The sequence below is a fragment of the Grammomys surdaster genome, unplaced genomic scaffold, assembly GCF_004785775.1.
Source record: "Grammomys surdaster isolate TR1022 unplaced genomic scaffold, NIH_TR_1.0 125881, whole genome shotgun sequence".
In the NCBI taxonomy this organism is placed as follows: domain Eukaryota; kingdom Metazoa; phylum Chordata; class Mammalia; order Rodentia; family Muridae; genus Grammomys; species Grammomys surdaster.
The window spans coordinates 892,053-913,680 of record NW_021620706.1 but is presented as its reverse complement, the minus strand read 5'-3'; the positions used below and the strand labels follow the sequence as shown (position 1 = coordinate 913,680).

At 34.0% G+C, this 21,628-nt stretch overlaps 1 protein-coding gene across 1 annotated transcript in view; it reads right to left on the bottom strand.

Annotated features, from left to right (window-relative positions):
* Positions 1-21,628, bottom strand: part of Dpyd (dihydropyrimidine dehydrogenase) — an 872,190-nt gene that overhangs the window by 774,195 nt on the left and 76,367 nt on the right. Inside the window, exon 3 of the mRNA XM_028752184.1 lies at positions 3,120-3,202. Within this exon, the coding sequence (XP_028608017.1) occupies positions 3,120-3,202 (83 nt within the window). The remainder of the gene's footprint in view (positions 1-3,119; positions 3,203-21,628) is intronic.

Here is a 21,628-nt window from a genome sequence, read left to right as displayed (position 1 = left end):
GGAGGGGGAGGGGGAGGGGAGGGAGAGGGAGAGGGAGAGGGAGAGGGAGAGGGAGAGGGAGAGGGAGAGGGAGAGGGAGAGGGAGAGGGAGAGGGAGAGGGAGAGGGAGAGGGAGAGAAGGAATCTGATCTTCCTAGTTTCCCAGTCTTTACATCCACTGAATGACTAGGTCCCCGAGGGCACAACCTGTATCTTTCAGGTCTGTAATCAGAGGCTAGTGCGTTACAGAAGTGAAGGTAATATTTTCTAAAGAGTCAAATAATGATCTCTATCTCTACAAGGTGTTTTCTCCCTGTACTCTAACTCCACAGAACAATAAATTGATTATAGTTTTATACACAAAACTATCATTAATATCCTAAAAACGAGTCCTTGAAATAATTTAAATTGTTTTTACAGAACACTAGATTCTATATAAAGCTGATCTGCATCATATTCTAACAAAAATATTTTCTCGGAGCCTGATGATATCAGTCCCTCTACTAACTGAGGCTTGCCTAAGCTATTTCTACCTGTTTGCTGCTGCCCCTAATCTGTTCTGCGGTCCTTTATTGTCCCAGTAAAAGTATTACTGCTCCATTTCTGTGTGTGAATTCATGACATAGAAGAAACTTATTTTTGATCAAAAGAATCTATCTGCATGTGGTATGGTTGTGGTTTAAGAAAAACATTGACCAAAAATCCAAGCTTCGCTTCCAATACAGCCTTGCTGTTTTTAAAGCAAACCTTGACAATCCAGTGTCATTTTCTTTCCTCTATAATATTCTCTACTTACAACACTCTCTCTTAGCCTCAGTGACTGTCTTCACCTGTCTGTGTTTAATGTTGGTCCAGCCATCCTTCATATGAGGAAGAACTGATCACAGATAGGAGAGCAATACATTTTTTTTCTTCATGAATTTTTTTGAATTGCATTTGTGGTCTCCATTGTCTAGATCTTTTCATTTGAAAGAATGAGCTCCTGATGTATTAAAAGCATGAGGTGCCCACAGACAGTATACTACACAGTTTAACGCTACTGGTTGCTAAATTATTTCGCTGTATCTTGAGTCCAGGCATTAAAAGTGTGTGCATACGTACGTGTCTGTGGACACATAAAATATTCAGCCTAAGTAAACAAGTGCATTTCACCACCATGTGATTAAATTCTGAATTAAATTACCTGGACTGCTGCCCTACTCACTGCATGGGTGGTCAGAGGTCACCCCAACTATGTAATTAATGCTGTGTCCCCGCCCCCATCCATTCATTCCGACTTCTCTATGAGTAAGATCTCCCTGTATGGCATAAATAGTACTGATTTTTAAAATTGGCAGAATTTGATAATAATCTTTTTTATGTGCAGTTCTCCGACAATTCAACTTGGTTTTCTTAAGGACAGATCTCCAATGCTCACAAGTCCTTGCGTTCATTGTGTCTCCCCATTCACATCCACATGCATTCACATGGCCCTTTTCAATTCTCTCTGGGTTTTTGGTCTTCAGTTCTTTTATCCAAAAGCATGAGAACTGGCATCCTCTTTGTCTTCCTGTTTTCCAATGTGTTTATTTCAAGATGAATAGAAATCAAATTGCCAAAATAATTGGTTTCTAAATAGATATAAGTATGCATATTTCACATATTCAAAATTATAAGCTCTACATAAATGACATGATCAATTTATAGTGGCGCCGTGGTTTGCAGTACAGAATCCAGGACATATTTAAAAACAGGAATTCATTCATAATTTCTGTCCTAGACTTTTCTACAGTAAAATTTATTTTTAATTTTTAATTTAAAATAATTTTCAGTAACTTAAACTTTCTTAGACAGTCGGTGCATTTTACACAGACACAACTTCTAGACTGCGCAGTCAGTTTTATTTTTCCATCTTTTTTATGAGTAAAGACATTAACAATAAAATAGGTTTCCTTGCTCCAGCTGGTAATTTCTCCTCCACACTGGTAATATATTACTCCCCTTTTTGTGACATCATAATCATCTATACAGAAGTACCATGTATCTTTGTGTAGAAGCTACTGTTTCCATTAAATTTAATTACCTCCCCCTGTGGTTTTAAATAGAAGTGGCTTCAAAATGAGGGCAGCTTCTATTAAATTTAATTACTTTCTCCTGCTGCTTGCATGGTAAAAAAGAGGTTGCTAAATGAGAGTGGCTTCTAAACTATACTATATGGTAGCTGTGTGCAAGCAATAACAAAATTGTGTTTAAACCAGCCCCAAGTCTGTTAGATTTTCTGTTTCCCGTATTTTAACTTTCTGTACCTTAAACCTATCTTAAGTAAATGAGCTTTAAGATATCTTTTTTTATAGTAATGATAGTTTTATGAGCACAACAAAGAAAAAAATACCACTGCATTGTATAAATGTAGAAGAGTGCCACTGTATGGTTCAAGCTGGGAACTTTTAGTGCTACTGTTGTTGGTGACTTCCTTGTTCTAAGGATAATGAGCTTATTACAAAGACATTGTTAATGCCTAGTTAAATTTTTCTTTGATTTTGATCAAATGAATTTAAAGGATGCTTCATTAAAGATTATTTAAAAAGATATCAATGCTGGAATGAGTGTTGAGAAAATAAAAATAGTAATGTCGAGTAAATAAAATCAGGCTATTTATAGGGCTCTCCATCCAACTGGAAGTAGTTCTATGCTTTGAAATCATGAGATAATAGAAGTCACTTTAAAATACTTTTCAAATGAAATAAGACAGAAGATGAAATTTTTTTTAAAAAAATCTTTTTTTCAAATTAATTATTAATTAGGAAATAGTACTCAGATAGGTTACCTTTACACAATGTTTATTTTAAACTCACAGGCAGAATTTAGATGAGCGATATTTTCATTCAATCACACAATTTAGTATAAATATAAAACAAGACACCCCGTAAGCATTTTAAGTAACAAATTAAACATTTACATTTTTTACTGTGCACTGAGGCTTAACATTTATGCAGCTTCAAAACCAAAGTACAGCCTCAAGGGAAGTCTCTCCACTGACAAATTAATACCTTAGAGAACAGAGCTGAATGGTGGCAATGAACTCATTTGTTCCCCCAATAATGAAGAATGACTTTTTCTTTACCACATCTGTGACTGTTGCTATGGTGACCCAGACTTACCTCACTGCTTCTCGGAGAGCTCCTCTCTCACCAAGAGTCGTGTGCTTGATGTCATCAAAATTATTCTCCAGCTTCTCACAGGTCTGCAACACATTAAAACAGTGAATTAATTTCCCACACCCACCAAAAATTACATCTATGCAGTTATGTAAAAATATAATCAATTGTATTGATCACAGGCTCATGAAAAACAGGCATGCTGCTTTAATTGGGTAAGATTCATTAAAATCGACAGTGAAATTCAACAGCCACAAACTCTCGAGTCCTATGATGCAGCTGCAGGAGAAATCTTCTCGTCAGACTTTCTTCAAAATAGGTGTTAAAAAAAAATGAGTGTCACACAAAACTAGCCAAACTGCCAGGGTTTTTCAGAATAGCAATTAGTTTCCTAAAATAGTCTCAGATTCATTAACGCCGATGTAAATTTAAAAGAGAAAAATCAGTAAAAGTAAGTTCAAAATCATATTGATAAGTGGATATGATAATGACCTGGTTCAAAATTGGGTAACGTGTACCAACATAGAGAGGGACAAAGTATGAAAAAAGTGTCACAAATTTTAATCGACACTTAGAATCAGATCCTCAGAACAACCTCACATATTTTAAATTGTACATATGAAACCAAATATTTTTATTTCAAAATATTTTTATTTCAAAATAAATCAGCCCAATTTCTGTGCTATCAAATCTTTCAGGAATAATAAAACAAGACCATACATCACAGGCAACTATACCTCAAAAATGTTCCCACTAGGTAGTAAATATACCATTATCAGTGCATTGGATTTTCTAATAGTAAATTTAATTTATAAACTACATTCTTAATTTCATGGTACATGTCACACCAACAATTGTATATAACCTAATAAGTATCAAGAACATAGAACTTATATCAAATTTTAGCCTAAATGGGTATTTATTTTAATCTTTCCAAACATTTAGGTAACCAAACAATAGTTTTGTACTTTGTTTTATGTAGGTTTTTTTGGGCTTTGTTTTTAATTTTAAAAAATGAAAAGTAAATAATGATAAAATGTAATTTTGAATGTATTATTTCTACTCCCATGTCATAAAAAATATGCTGGATTTCAGAAGACTACAGACCTTGGATTATGGATTTCCAATGTACAATGGTTAATTAATTTCCAACTGACTAGTATGCAATTCGTCATTCTCACCTTTAGTCCTTCATCTTTGTGTAGCTCAAGTTAAGGAAAAGATCATCTTGATGTTTAACCAAATTATTTTATGATGGGAATCTAAAAAATGTCTAAAATAATTTAAATATAAACTTTTTTAATTTAATGATGCTCAATTTATTATGTTTTCTAACATATTGTTAGGACTTTTAGTGGCCCATTTATTTGAAATATTCTTCAAAATCTGTAAAGCCTCTTTTAGCATTTTTCAGGAAGCTTTGCAATTGTGTATTTCACCTTTTAATAAGCCATGCCTTTTGAGATGACATTTATATGGTTTAAGACTGGAAATCACTTCATATGGATATCAATAAAATACTATTTCCCTTAAATACCATCTATCATTGGGAGTCACTTACCCATAATTAAGTTTCAGTATCTACAGAATCTATTTCTCAATATTATTCTGGTCAATAGATCAAATTTTCCATACATGTGCCAGTACCATAATCTTAATTATACTTATATCCATGCTATAATAAAGAAATTATTCCTACACATAAAGATAGGAAAATAGCTAAATTGAAAGCAAAAAAAAAAATGGTACATGAACAATCCTTCATGATGAAAATTCCAATAGCCAAAAATGTCAAGGTCTATATAATAATTGAATAGAGAAAAGGAAACCTTAAGCCATAAATAAGTATCACTCTGTATTGAAAACATATAAAATAAAAAGTATAAACTGTACAGTGTCTTTGTTGTAGTATGAAAAGCATTATACTAGTAATAGTCCTGTGAACTGTTACAATCACTTTCCAAAATGATGGCTATAGTTTCAACAGCCAACTGTTTGCACATGTATCCAGCCATGCTGTTTTACACCTGAAATAATGTTTAGTGAATTTTTCCAAAGTCTCGTAAAAGAATATTAATGCTAATGTTGTTCCATATTTCCATCTCTAAAAACAAAAAGTTTCATATTAAGATGAGATGTATGTCATATAATACATTCATACCTTAGAAAACTCCACACTACTAAGGATGAGTGACTATAAATACATTAAGTAACATGGAAGCACCTCAAATTGTATCGACAAAGAAGTGACACACAAAAGAAAATATATTCAATGATACCCTCTTTTTGTTTGTTTGGATGGTTTTTTGTTTGTTTTCAAAATTTGACAAATTCTTCTTAAAGTTAACCTGAACACAAAGGACAGACTATCCAAAAATGCTTGGGAAACAGAGTGAACCTATTAAAATTATACCACCATGTATACAGTTTTGTATTCATAGCCTACATATATATGCATACACATATGCAAATTGATTCTAAGTTCTATGATCAATTCACTATTGAAAAGGAAAGCAAGACAATTCAATGTGAGGAAGGGAGAACACCTGCAGAAATATCACAAGGGAGTAAAGTCAGACTTCCTGACTCACAAAGCATTCAAAATTAAGCCAAAATAACCACAGACCTAAACAAAAGCTAAAATTTAATACATTTCAAAGGAACACGTTTTTCTGACATTCAATCAATCGAAGGTTTTACAAACACAAAGAAAAAAAACAGTAACTCTTATTTGATAGAAGACTTTTCTCTAGAATATATAACAACTCAACTCAATAAGGCAACTTCTGGCTCTTTAGATTTCAAATGGGCAAACACTTCATAATAGATTATCTTCAAACAAAATACAGAACGGCAATGAAAATTTTTTTAAAAATGTTGACATAATTCTTACTCGGAGGAGGAATGAGATCACTAAACTCAAGGAGAAGGGCATTAGCATCAAGGAGCTACATTTTCTCTTAGTGACAAGCTGGCCATGTGAACGCAAAGATGCTAGCTCATTAGAAAACACTGTGTTGCTGTCTTAGACTGTTAGCATAGGAACCACATGAGTATAATCAAAGTATAATTAACAGAGTTATATAGCCAGCAATTAGATTTTTGTTATAGGGGAATTATAATAAAATAAAAAAGATGTTTCCAAATAAAAATGTGTACACAGATTTCCACTGTGTTATTGATAAGCATTATCAGTAACTCACACAAAGTAAAAACCAACCCAAAAGTCAGTAAAATGACTAATGGATAATCAGTGTTGCCAGTGGTTGCCAGGGACTATAGAAAGAATGAGGTGAGGTCTGCTAATGGGAATTTGATTTCTTGGAAATAAAGAAAAAAATCTGGCATTTGTAGTAATTAGAATACAGTAAAAACTTTAGAATTATAATTTCAAAGGGTGAACTATATGGTATGTGCAACATATTTCAGCAACAGTGTGATATTAAAAATAGGCAAGGTAATCTACCGCATTAAAACTATGCAGCCATAGGAGGCCAAAAGGGTCTTTCATGAACTGATTAATTAGCTTCTTAAAAGTTCCCTTAAGTATCTACACAAAATTAAAACAATAAAAAGGTTTTAAGTAAGCCTGAAAATGGTGATTTTCTTGAAGATAGATAGATAGATAGATAGATAGATAGATAGATAGATAGATAGATAGATACTTTAATTTTGTTTGGTTTGGGGTTGGTTTGTTTGGGGACAGATTCTTACAATCAAAATGAGTTTCAAATAATTACACAACTGAGGATGACAGTGGCTCTCCAGATCAAGTTTATGAGATTTATAGAATACAGCAAAGTAAGCACTGGCAATAAAAAATTAATGCAAAACAAAAACTGATTCAAAAATTCATATATATATATATATATGTAAATTTCAAATACTGAAATTTAGATCTGCTCTACATATTTAGTAAAGTTTCATGAAACTGAATACTTTAAATTGTTTTATAAATTTACAATTATTTCCTTGGTTCCTTTACATTCATATACCCTAAAAAGATGGAAGGATGAATACTGAGTACTAAGGGGAAATGAAGGTGATTTGTTTGCTATATTTAACAAGAAAGAATTTTAATCTTAACCACTGCCACAAGTGGGACTGGAGAGATTCAGTGGGTAAGAGACTGGTTAGTCTCCTAGAAGAATTAGATTCAGTTCCCAGGATGCACATGGCCAGTCACAAAATCTGTAACTTCAGTTCCAAAGGATCCAAAGCCTATTCTTGCCTTGCATTCATCAGGAATCCTTATGATACAGAGGCATACAAACAGGCAAAACATCAGAACACATAAAATTCAATCTTTTTAAATCAAGGGGCAGTCACACTAGCTACAAAGTTGCCATTCAAAATGCAAACTCAACTACTAGAGTTCCAATGTTTGTACTGTTTCTTTATTCCATCTATTTATATGACATGGATACTATCTTTTCATGACTCTAACCTGACACTGTAATAGTGTTTAAATTTTCATAGTATTCCACTGTATGTGTGTGCAGTTATTTGTTTGGCTAATTTCTATACTTGCTTGTGTCCTAATACCTATATCAAAACAGGGAAGAAAATAATCAATGTATGGAAACAAATTAAAGGATTAAAACTTCTAAGAAAGAAGAAAAAAGGGGTCACTGAAATTATTCATTCAAACTAATTTGCTATTGAACTCAAATTATTACTTTCATCTAAAACCCATTCATACTATGTTGACCACTATCATCAGACATGGCATCAAGAATGGAAATTCAGGGTTTCTAATTCTCAATCACTATTTTTTTTTCACTAATCCAAAATTGGTAGAAAGCACTGTCAATGTCCTTTATGGTCACATTTTTTTAAACTTCCTTTTCTTAGGAATTACACTGCTATAGCTATTTAGGGGGATCGCTGTTAGATCTACGGTCTTATTTTTATTTTTCAAATTTTAAATGACTGATTCTTGCTATGAAATCTCCTCCTATTAAATGGATGCCTTTTCAGAGAAGGTTTCTAACCAGACATAGGAACAAGTAATTGCGTGTAATTGCCATGGATATTTTTAAAATAAATTTCCATACACATATATTTCTTGATCACATCTATTTATCTTGATCTGTAATTTAACAAAAAAATCAATCTGTGTGTCTCATGGTGCTTTTGTTCAGTTGATTATTATATTTTATGCAAGCCTTGGAGACTTTGCATTTTCCAACAGAGATTAGCAAAGTTACACAGCACTGTACCTAAAGCTCTTTCTTTTAAAACAATCATCTTACATTTACTTATGGTCTTTAAAACCAGCCATGCTGCAGGAGACATGTAGTTTAATTTTTAATAGCATTGTCAAGGTGTGATAATTGCACTAGTATAATTAAGAGTGGATTTTGAAGATATAAGTTTACCCATTTAAAGTCACTTTCTACAAACACCAGGAACAGCATGGACTGGAACCTACCTGTAACAGAATCATAGCACAGTGGTTTGGTGCTTATAACAGCATCCTAATAAAGGTTTGGATTCCAGCAACAATAGGAGGACCACATCCAGCCTGTATCATTCAGTAATCATACTTGAGCCCACCCCTCCAGCATCCCCCTACAATGGAGCATCAAACCTCCACAAGACCAATAGACTACCCTCCCATTGATGTCAGATAAGTCCATTCTTTGCTTCCTATGTATCTGTAGCCATGGATCCCTTCCTGTAGACTCCTTGGTTGGTGGTCTAGTCCCTGGAAGCACTGTGTGGTACGGCCAGCTGATGTTGTTCTTCTTATAAGGTTGCAATCCCACTCAGCTCTTCCAATTAATTAGTGATTAATTAATGATTAGTGAGGGATGGCCCAGCCCATAATGGGTGGTGCCATCCCTGGGCCAGTGGTCCTGGATTCTACAAGAAAGAAGGCTCAACAAACAGGAGAGCAAATCAGTATGCCATGCCTCCTCCATGGCCTCTGCATCTGCTCCTGCCTCCAGGTTTCTACCCTTCTTGTGTTCCTTTCTTTACAGCTTACATCTTTTGATGATGAACTGTTTAATGAAACCTTTTCTTTCCCAAGTTGTTTTTGGTCATGGTGTTTCATAATAGCAATAGTAACCCTGACTAAGACACATGTTTTCTATAATTAGAATATTTAATTTTAAAGTATTTTTTTAAAAAAATACTATGTGTTTTCATGAAAGCACCTTCTATCATGAAGTAGAATGAGTATCCTAACTTTGTATTAGGTTGACTACTAGGAAAATAGAGAATGTTCCATGTTTTCTACCTGAACATGATTCAGGTTCATTATGCTCAACAAAACACAAAGGAAGCAAGTAAGATCATAGGCATTTTTAACAATGTATTTTAGCAAATTTTTCATACCCAGAAATAAACAACAAATCCAAGACTACTATGTTTCATGTGTGTAACAGAGACTCAAATCCCACAGGGCGTAGACTCTATTTCTAAACGCGGTAGGCTTTCATCATATGTAACACACAGCTCAAGAAACCAACACCATCAACTGCTTACCTTCTGCATAAATTTAAGCATCAGAATTCTAACTGAACTAAGGTACATAGGATCCTTACCATGTTCTCCATCCTTACCACCTCTGATATTAAGGATTAATCACTACATAAAGATTAGGCCAATGGCCAGCTACCAAAGTCCTACCTCAGTTCTACTCATGTGGACACAGTGCAAAGAAAAATTAAAAGCTTGTTGGGAAATGGCAAATATCTTTAAAGAAACTATGTGTTATGTTAATGTAGGACAATTTGAGAAAACAATGTCAACTGAATACAAGAGAGACAGACACTGGCGACTAACTTTGCAGAGTCACAAACTTCCAGGAACCTCTGTCAACTCTACCAATATTCAGATTCTAGAATGGATGGATAATAGTTTGCTAAGAAGTCAAGCAGGGCACTTCTTTCTCTGTATGCTATATGCCTTACAATGTGGAGAAACAAGGAATCCAACATACACATGTTTAGGCCAAATTAATATCCACAAATATTTTGCAGGCAACAGTCTTTATTTGGGTCTGTGACACCACCATGACAAATATAATGAGCAATTAAATTCCCAAGTGTTCAGATTTTGGCAGCAATTAAAGGAGAAACTGGAAACTAAGCATCAAAACCCTGTTTCAGTGGCTTTCTGCCAAATGAATCCCCATGGGTTGAGGGAAGGTCTCAAGTTTCAAGTGTGGTAGATTTTATGGTGTATTATAATTCATCTGTATTAAGGATTAAATAAAATATAATAAAACAAATATGTAGAATACTAACATTAAATCTGAATAAAATAACAAGCATAATGCCCTGGTGCAGAGAAATTTAAATAAGATCACTGAATTACCCTTGCCTGACTTATGCTGAAAAATAAATTCCAGTCAAGCATATCTACGCATTCACATTCTGGAAGGAGATGGGTTGAAGTAAAGCAAGGAGAGCTAGAAGATTCTGTTACTAAATAAAAGCAAGACACTGCTATTTCTATGAGAATTAATTTTCATTTTTTATGCTTTATTAAATAATCAAAATATCAAAGAAAAACAAAGTGGAGCTAAAATTATATACTAACAAATCTAAACTTAATAAATTAGGAATGTAATTTTAATAAATTAAAGGTCACAGACAGTTAATGGCATAGCCAGAAGAACTCAAGTCCCAGATGACTAAAAACTAAAAGCAAAAGGCTTAATAGCCTTTGGTTGAGAAAAATTTATACTTGAACGTCTACTGCCAGTCAGTGTACCAGGGAGAGAGCTATAAACCTATGTATGAATGATTTTGACTTATTCACATTCTGGAGATAAAAGAAACAAGAGTCAAATTAACCATATGCCTTTGATCAAAAGTTTTCTAAATTAAGAGCAAAGGTAGGAGGAGCTTAAGCCAAAACCTGGCTCTCTTCCAGGACATCATCATTGTTGCCTACTGGAGACATCTTAAACAAACTATAGACATCATTTTCCTAATTTTCTTTCATTCTTATTGTACATATAGTGCATGGTGAATCAGACATGATGCTTACACATATAATCCTAAGATAGGGAAGTTGAGACAGAAGGATCATCAATTCAAGGACAACTACATACAAAGTTCCACCAGACTCATCTATGTAGCACGTTCTATTCCAGCTCATCCTGGGCTGTACAGTGAGACCCTATGTAATATACACCATGAAAAAAATTAAAAAGAAAGTAGAGAATGGAAGAAAAGGAAGAAGGAAAGTGTAAGGGGATGCAGTGAAGGGAGAAAGAGGGAAAGAATAAAAAGAGTTAAATTAAAGGAAACCTAAAGAAGAAGAGAGGAGAGAAGAAACGAGGGAAATGAGAGGAAAGGGGAGGAGAAAACAATCAGAAATATGTGTTGGTTGCTTGGCTGGAATGATAAGCAGTATTCTCCAATTGATCGTATTTCAGTATTGCCTGAAGCACTCACAGAGGTAAACTAATCCAATTCAATATGATATGTGGTGTAAAGTGAGGACACCACATGACGGGTGAGAGAAGAAGAGTCAGTTACCAAGAAGAGGAATCGGGCCTGGTAATTCCTATCTCTATCTCGGGAAGATGGATGACTGCAGCACACTTATGCTCAAGGGGCCTTAAAGAAATTGCCAGGAAGAATGCAAACAATCCTGAAGTGGTAATATCAGATTGTTCACCATAAACTATGAGGAAAATCTAATTAAAATGACTCCCTCCAACACATCCCAGTGCAAGAACAACATACTTTATGGCAGTGAACATAATGGATTATGTTATAGATGTATGTATGTGTATATATGAATATATACATATTCATATATACATATATGTACATATATATATTCTGGTGGACTAATCAGACCTTCTAAGCTTCTAAGGTCTAGGTTCCTCTATATTATCAGTCGACTATGGGAAAGTGCTTCTGAATAACGTCCTGATCTAATTGTTCCACTCAACCGAAGACCTTGGACTAGCCTCACTGAAGTTCTACACCACACTCCAAGAAATAATCACTCAATTTAGATTCCTTAAAATTCCACATGAGCATCCTGATAGTAGGATATGATTTCCAGTTCTCATCCAGAGATTCATATTTCAGTAGATAATTGCTTTTCCCTTCAGTGTGTCTTAACTAGTGTAATTCTTTCAGGAGACATTAGGAGGTAATCATATTTAGCTAATGTCATTTCACTAATGGTGGCCAGCTTACAAGCAGGCCTTCTCTTGGTGAATCTTATGAGTCACAGGGAAATGTAATAATCCCATAGAATGGGAAAGGTTGAAGCTTTGCAGATAGGAAATCTGTTTCTGAGTTTCAGTTTTGAAACTAAACTGATTCTGAACTCCACAAAGATGAGTGACCTTCTCAATAGGCACATATTTCCTCATAACATGAGAGTGAGTATAGCTGTCACTGTCAGGATTAAACTAAGTTAATAGTGCATGTAGACATATATTCTGAATAAGAAAACACTGTTTACATTTTTTTAAACAGGGTCTTATGTACCCCAGGCTGGCTTCAACATTATTGTAGCTGAAAATGATTTTAAATTCCTGACAATCTTGCTTCTGATTCTTGCTGGGGCTGGGATCACAAATGTGCACCAAACGTACTTTTTATTAAACCCAGGGCTTCCTGAAGAAGAAAGCATTCTACCAACTAAGCTATTTCTCCCATTCTAAATATTCTCATTTTTTTAAAAGAATGGGATAAGTATTCTTTGTGGCTTCATAATATAAATAACAAATATATTCAATTTTAATTGAAATATTTGAAACTTCTACTTCATATTTAGTGTGAATAATGTGATATTTTAGCACTTCCTTGTGGTAACTAAAATTGTAGTTCTGCTGAAGTTCTTACCAACCAATTATTCATATCTGTATTAATGAGAGGTCAGTGAAAATCAAACTACTATATTTCCTATTGAATTTTAATTTGTTATCCTAAAAACTACCTACATTTTTCTATAATATAAAAATATGCTTTGAGTTGCATATGCTTTACAAAATTATCAAGTGAAACAAGTATTATTTCAAAATATATTAGTGATTTCTATGTGTCATGTATAACACATCAAAAATTACAACATAGAGTTTTCTTAAATTACATTATTATGTACTCATTCACAATGTCCAGACAATAGAAAAGGGATTTCAAACGTGTCATGCTTTACAGTTAAAACATATTTAGCCCTGTACTGAGATACAAAGAAACAGTTAGCACTATAGTTTTATCATCCTGAAACCATTTCCTTTCAAAGATCTGAAAATCCATGACTTCACATAGCTATAGCAAGCCCTCTGATGAGAAGTTTAAGACCAGCCCAATTGAGAGAAAAGAATAAACTTAAGTCTAACAATCTCAGGATATTCCCAAATGACAAGTCTACTGGACAGTTCTGAATTTATTTCTATAAGATTATGTTTTTTGTTACCAAGAAAACATATATATATATATACTATTTTTGGTTTAAAAACATAATTAGCTTTTTTGAAACAGGTTCTCACATAGTTCAGGCAGGCCATCAATTCACTGTGTAGCCAATGATTGCCTTGGATCATTGACTTGTCTCATCATTGCTAAGGTTGGAAGGATGTGAAACTACACCTAGTAGGTAAATTAGTTTGCTTAGCATTAATAAATTCATTACCAGGTTTGTTTCATACACTTGCTGATATATTATTGTGTACGATTGATCTTATCACACAAAAATGACCAGCAAGCATGTGATCGACTTCCATTGAATTGTGTCTTTTGAAAGTGAAAAAAAATATTGCTAGTTTCAAACTTACAGAGAATTCCACTCTGACATTAATTATTAGGACATAGAAAAATACACACGCACATCATTCCTAGGACCTTAATATTCTAAAGGTAAGCTATGTGATTTCATCATAATGCTTTCTACTTAAAGCAGATCCCTGTTCTTATGGGGTGATTTAGTGAAGGGGTAGACAGTTCTCACCAGAATCTGTTGTGTCTAGGCAGAGAGTAAAATTCTGGAGTTGGAGGTGAGGTGGGATCAAGATAAGCACACCTTTTTGTTACCATTCTGGCTATGATGGTGTTTGTCTGCATCTCACATATAATTTTAGGTGGTTAGTGTTTTCTTATACACAGTATTTATTTTTAGGATGGCCATTCACATAGAACTGTTAAACAACTGTCTCATTTAATGAATTCAAAGTGTTTGTTCATACATTTATTAATGACATGGGAACACTACTCTTGGTATTCAGCAATTAAATTTTAATGTCTGTTTAAATGAGCCCAAATCTATAGAACTACACTTAGCTCATACCGCTATGTGATCCTATGCAACATCACACACAGTGGTTAACATGCAAATCTGGACACCAGGCGAACTCACAGTCATGAATTTAATGTCTTTCCTAGCATTGAAAAGCTGCATTTATTTTGCTTTTATATAAAGAACTAATGATGGATGTCTATCGTTCAAAGCGATCTTAGTCACTTGTTTGGAAAACATCCCTATGGATCCTACCAAAGTGAATAAATTCAAAAAGAAAGAAGCAATTTAGTAACTTTGGTTTGGAAGTTAAAAAGGTCTCTAATGTTCCATGAATTTTAAGTGTACATGGCACACGAGGATGCAATCTAACTAAGCATAAATCTCTATAAGCAGTAACTAAATTGATAACTGATTTCTGTTCATTAAAAAAGTAACATTTCCCTATTTGCAGTTATGGAATAGTTGGAACTAGATAGATAATCAAGCAAACAAACACAAAAATAAAAGCCCTAAAATAGCAAGTCGCGTCATTATCTGTAAAGGCACATGAATTTTTAGGATGTCAAAAATAGATTAATAGAACCATTGAAGTTCTTACGTAAAGTTAAAATTCAGAAAAGCATTCATTTTTAAGTCATAAAAGAGAAAGTCTTCTAATATTCTTTTGGTTTGGGAAGAATAAAGGCTTTGACTTGACAGCTACATGAGTTTATATCAAAAAGAGAATTTGGCAGGGCTTTCTGAATCCATAACAATTGTCTATTAGTCTGTTTTTAATAATTTTTCTTTGGCATGTAATCCTCTTTAATTAGATTCCACTCTCTGTTGTTTCAAGATTCCATAAACTGGTGTCTTATATACCAGCTGCTGAAGCAGGAGTTACTGTCTAAACGATATTCACAATGAGTATTTAGGAGGTTTACAATTATACCCTTGCTAATAAATTGTGCCATTTCCCCAACAATTTTAAGTGCTAATCTTCAGAAGGCATTTTAAAATTAGCTAAAATTCTGTCAAGAGATTTACAAAAATTGTTAGCATGAAGATAATTATGTCACAGCCCTTGGACTCCATCTCTGATTGTGTGCATAAATCAGAAAATGTCAGCTGTGTTTTCCCTTAATAACTGCCCCTGCAGCAATATATTATAGTCTAAACTCTTATTATAATTTTTGTTTCTCTTTTCTAAATACCAGACAGTTGCTTCAAAAGTTTGGAACTGATTAAATAATTCATATTTCCCAGAATAGTAACTGATTATCAGTTACAAAATTGTAAGTATCAGCATTAAGTGTATCAATATGGAGTGGATAAACACATTTCCCATGAACTCTATATTATCTATATATTAAAGAGCAAAACATGCCAACACAACAATGTTTTTAAAATATTAATTAGACATAAGCTCAACCATACCCAGTAGTATACAAACAAAAAACTTCAAATAAAATTGAAAATACACACAAAATTTATATTTCAAGAACAAAAGCATGGAAGCAAAGTTTCCTGAATTCTTTACCAAATATCTTAGCTATTAATGTATACTATGCTAAATATAGAGTAAATAAGATTTGCTTTCCTCTTGGAAGAAATTAAATAAAAACTATTCCTTCATTTTACACCAATAATGATAAAGGACATTTTCTCTGCTCAGACAAAGTAGAGAAGAGATAGAACATTAATTTAAGTTTATTAACTGTGTTGGAAATAAAAGTTAGTCATCTTTATATCCCATTACCTACACTAGGAATATTTGTTTGCTAAATTTTTCTTAGACTAGATCATTTTAGAATTAACAGAAATAACTTGTGTCTACCAGACACCATGACTCTGGCCATAACCTGGGCTTAGAATTGTGACCATTGTATGGGAACTGAGCAGCAGCCCAGTTCTCAGGACTACTGTTTCATAAAATGTTTTTGTAATGTCCCATCACAACAATAATCTACATACTAGCATTTTCTACGTTACTTGATGTTGTGTCCATTCAATGAAATCTTAGCATGGGAAAATTTGTGTGCATAAAAACCTATAAACTTTATTTTGGATGACGTGCCCATTACTAAAACATTTAATGTTTAAAATAAAAGTATCTGAAAAAATGTAAGAATGTATATATAAATCTGCCTCCATTCCTTCTCTATTACCATTATTACGTAGGCAAATTTGGAAGTGTGGATCTCTGAGGAAATTCATTGGAGCCCTCAGAATGACATTGGAGCACTCAGCCCTAAATGTGATGTCTTTATTTAAACTCACAAGGCTTAGGGAAGAAAAAGCAGAAAGACTCTAAGAGCCAGAGATGGTGGACCATGGCAAGTGTTTTCCAAACACAAGAGAACTGATATCCAATGAGAACTCACAGCAACTAAGACAGTGAGAACAAATTCTTCACATGTTCAAACCAAACCAGATCTCAAACTGGGCCAAGAACGTGGACACAAAGGCCTAACCCTAAAGCAACAAGCCATTTGCAACTGATATCTGTGCACTACTACTTGGTATAACTCACTGCAGGTTAGGCATCATTCCTAGGAGTATTGGTCAACATCTCTCTTTATTAATTCAACATACATGTCACTTGTCAAAACACTATCAACCACCTAAGACAGGCTTGGTCTTGTTTATGAAATAAAGGGGGAGATGCGGAGAGCTTTTGGGGCTGCTTGGCAAGAATCAAGGACAAGTAAGAGGGCTTCAGGCAAGAATCTGACATTAGGCTAGAATAAAGAATTAATCTCAGGCAGGAATCTAAATCTTAGGATAGAACAAAGAAGCAATTTCAGGTAGGAAACTAAATTTTAGGCTAGAACAAGGAAGTAGGCTTCAGACATGAAAATGACTTTGTGCTAGGACAGGGAAGATGGCTCCAATATTTTGGTCATCTTGATAAGCCCTTAGAAACAGTGATCAAGGAGTGTTCATGGAATTTTGTTTATTGCCTTTGCTTGTTCTTAGACTATTTGGGTTTATTGTCTTGCTTGTTCCTTGACTATTTGCATCTATATTGTATTGCTAGTTCCTCAACCTAGAACTGACCCTAATACTTGCATGTAATTAAAATGGTATAAAAGCAAAAAGGAGGGGGGATGGGATAGTAGGTTTCTATGGAGGGAAAATGGGGAAACGGGATGGCATCTGAAATGTAAATAAATAAAATATCCAATAAATAAATGCCATCAAACATGTGAAACAGAAGCACAGTATATTCACTCTACATAGGCCAGGCCTCATGGTCCATTCAATGAACTAAGCACAGCCTAAATTTCAAATTATACTTTGCCTCTACAACTTTTACCTTTTTTCCCCCTTTGGTAAATTTCATTTGCCTGTAAGAAAGGTTATATTCTATGTAAAGTTTTTAAGTTCAATTTATTGTATCTTTAGAAGAATTCTCATGGAAAAATATGAAATCTGCTTAATTTGATATTATGTAGTCAAATGTTCTACTTCTGAGGCATATCTCCCTAATGTGCTATTTTAAAGCATATTGCAAAGATGTCCTTGTGCAAAGATTCTTATTAGTTCAGGAATATAGGTTCATTTTTAGGGGTTAAAAACTGAAATAAAGTAAATTGGTTTAAAGAGCCATTCACCTTAATAAACATATTTGCAAATCTGGCACAATTAAATATTCTTAGAAGTTGGAGTATGATTCATCCTTTAAAATTATAAGGAAAGGGCATATTGATGGTACACGATCCAAATACTGACATGAAAATGAAATTTGAAAATTAAATGAAGAGAGTTGATTATGCAAATTGCAAGGCTTGGATCATTTACATGTGATGAAAATTACATATCAGTGTGAAACACAAGGGCATTATCAGTCATCATTATTCTTTGAACTGGGCTTTTTTATGAAATTATCAGAGAACAAAAAGAAAAGATTGACCAAGAGACTAGTAACACCTTCAAAGCCATCAGAAAACATCAGTGCCTTGACTCACCATCAAAAATCTACACAGCTCAGAAATGCTGCCCTTTCACTGACTCAGGCCTGAGTGTCTCTTACTGGAGTTTATTGTGATGTACTTTGTAAGCACAGAACTCTAATGCTTTTGCTTCTCACCTATGAGATCAGTGCAGGCTCTGGTGCTGCAAGGGCTGAGGAACAGTCAGTCATCTCATTGATAAAACAAGCATGGAACATTAGCACCTAACAGAAATGAAGGTTCTACATCTGTCAGGATCATTGCAACAGCATTTCTTCAGTACGCAGAACAGAAGCCACAGTAGGGGAAAAACAAACAAAGGCAGGTCCTTCTAGAGCATAAGAGAATCTGTACATCATTAAAATATCACAGGGAACAATTCTAAAACCCATTAAACATGCTACCATTTATATTTACCTACTTTTTAAAATAGTGGTATCAGGACAAAATAGACCTACATTACAGAAGGTTTCACTGTCTTTCTCCAAGACTTTAAACAATGCCTAACCAGTGCTCAATGAATAAATAAAACCATATTATACACAAAATACAAAAATTGTCTATAAATATTAAAATTATACAAAGAAAAGATTTCACAGAAATTTTCTTTGCAGACTAAGGAGCCAGACAATCTCTAATATGCAGTAACTCAGATATTTTACACTATAGTTGAATAATCCAAATACTTCATTGTATGTAGAAATTTATGTTTCATAATGATTTCTTATTATCACACTCTCACTCTTCCATAGATATCATAATTGGCATGGTAGTGGTTATCATTAACATGAATAGCTTATATCCTGGCTAAATCCTTAAAGTGCTCAAGCTATGTGCTTCAGATTGCTGAAAACTGTGAACTGCTCGAGGGGTCCTTAAAAAAGCCATTGACATCACTTCTGCCATCAATGAAATTATGAAAGTAAAAAGAAAACACAGATAGATTGATTTTATTTAAAAGACCTCCTAAAACAAAAATTCATAACCTCTCAAGGAATTAACATCTTTACTCTCAGGATATCCTTTAGTTCTAATCTAGTCCCTTGGTTCACCAGCCTCATGTTCTGTTCTCAGAGGAGTTGTTCAATAAATATTTGTTAAGTCTCAGCTCTCATTCTGTACTTGGCGAAGATGGAAAGCCGCTACTCATCTTACTCTTATAAAAACTCTCCATCCTTAAAGACTGTTATTAACTCCCCACTCCTTTGTCTCAAACCTGAACAAGCCAATTCTTTTGGGTTGCTTCATTATTCTGATTGATCTTAAGTTTCAATTTCTATATGGACCTTTCTCAGGAAGCCTTTTCACATTGTCAGCACCTCTCCTTAACAGAGATTAAATGTGGATAGCTTATCCTGGACGTTCAGTCATAATTATACATGACCAATCACATATTGCTACACAGCTTTGTCCTGTGACAGTCATCCACACTCTGTATGTGTATGTCCCTGCCTAGGTGTTCTGATGGCTTCTGAAATTTCAACTCACCAGAACACTGGATTCAGTAGTAAAAGGTCTTTTACATCAACAAATCCAGTTTTCCTGAAGTAGATTCAGTGAGATTTTTATTATGATTCCCCTTCATCTAATATGATTACAAATAAACTGAATATAATTTTAAGGCAAAGCATAACAGTGAAAAATACCATCTGGCATTAGATGATGCCTTTGAATAACTCCATTGTCTGGCTCAAGCCCATTATCTCTGGAGCCTACTGAACAATTCCCAACAAATATTATAATATTGGCTTCATGAGAACTTTTATTTTATTTTATTTTATTTCCAAGTCGGAAATGCAAACTTTATTCTTTTTTTAAGTGCTTATCAAGAATATGACTGCACAGAGCTTGTTTTGATATAATAACAAGATTGAATGGTTGCTATGTTGCTTTTCTTAAGAAGTTGGATATTGATTTGTTCACCAAGTTAGCAATAGCAAAACAGAAACTCTGCAATTACTTATATACATATATACAATTTGAATATATTTTCTGTGTACAATTTTACCAGAAAAAAATTAAAGTATTCATAAAGGGCTGAAGACATAGCTCAGCAGTAGACCAATTACCCAGGATGCATAAGACTTAGAGTTCAACCCCCAACTCTGTTTTTTAAGCACTTTTATAGGGAATTATGAATATTTTGACCACCTGTACTCATAAAGCTCACACATTAATGAATAAGCTAGAAATGATACAATGTATCCCTTCAATATTTGATTTAAAAAATGGCCGAGCTGGGAATGTGGCTCAGAGAGGAGATTTGAATCTTATCTTGTATGAGCCTCTGTATTTTGTCCATATCACTACAAATAAAATATGCTAAATATAACCTAGGTACTTCAAACATGTGTATTTAACATGATCTGATAGATTCAGATATCCAGATATAGCAATAAAAAGAAAAAGGGTGACAGAGAGGGACATGGGATCTTTTACAATTGGGATACCCAAAAAGCCTTTTCAGGGTGATGATGAATATAAATGAATGTCCAGACTCCAGAATAATATGAAGCTGAAAAAACAGGAAAGAATGAACCCTAAAGCCTAATAAGTACATAGCAATAGACTTTCTGAAACAGAAAGGTACAAATCACTGGACCTTTACAATGCTGTAATAGAATTAAAATTCTACTTTGTCTCTTATCCCTATTTCCTGACACAAGAATCCTAGAAGCTTAAAATTTCTGAGTTAAAGTGTCTTTTTATGTGTTAGGGATTGTCAGGCCTTCAGGCTCCTCAAAATAGGGTCTAGGTACCAGAAGAATCAACTATAATATTAAAGAGTTAGAACTTTGAAATTTACTGCCTTAATCTCCCCAGAAGAAAGAAGCTGAAGGTTCAACTAATAATGAAGAACTTGCAATTTAATCCATAACATGTACCTAACAAAATTGCCATAAAAGTTCAAAAGTTTTAAGATCCATGGAGGTACTAGAAAGGTATAGTACCACAGGGAATGGCATATCTTCATCCCTTTGTCAAAGCCTGGTCCTTCTCATCTCTATTTGTTGTTGAATTGAACTTTCTTATAAAGGCTTGTCATCTGTAAGTAAACTGTATCCACGAGTTCTATGTTTCCTAACAAACAAACACATTTCCCAATATTTCTGAGGAACACTGAGTTTAGGGAGCAATCCTTCTGTTTACCTGGTCATAGTCCAGCCTGAGATAAGTTCATGTTATCATTCAGGACATTTTTCCACTGCACTGAAATTTGGGGGCCATTTTTTTTTACTTTAGAGATGTTAGCAAGAAGAACAATGTCAGAATAAACAAAATCCCAGTTACACAAATAAAATTTTCAGAGGTCTAATGTATAAGCCAAGGAATAAATTTAGAAAACCTAGACAG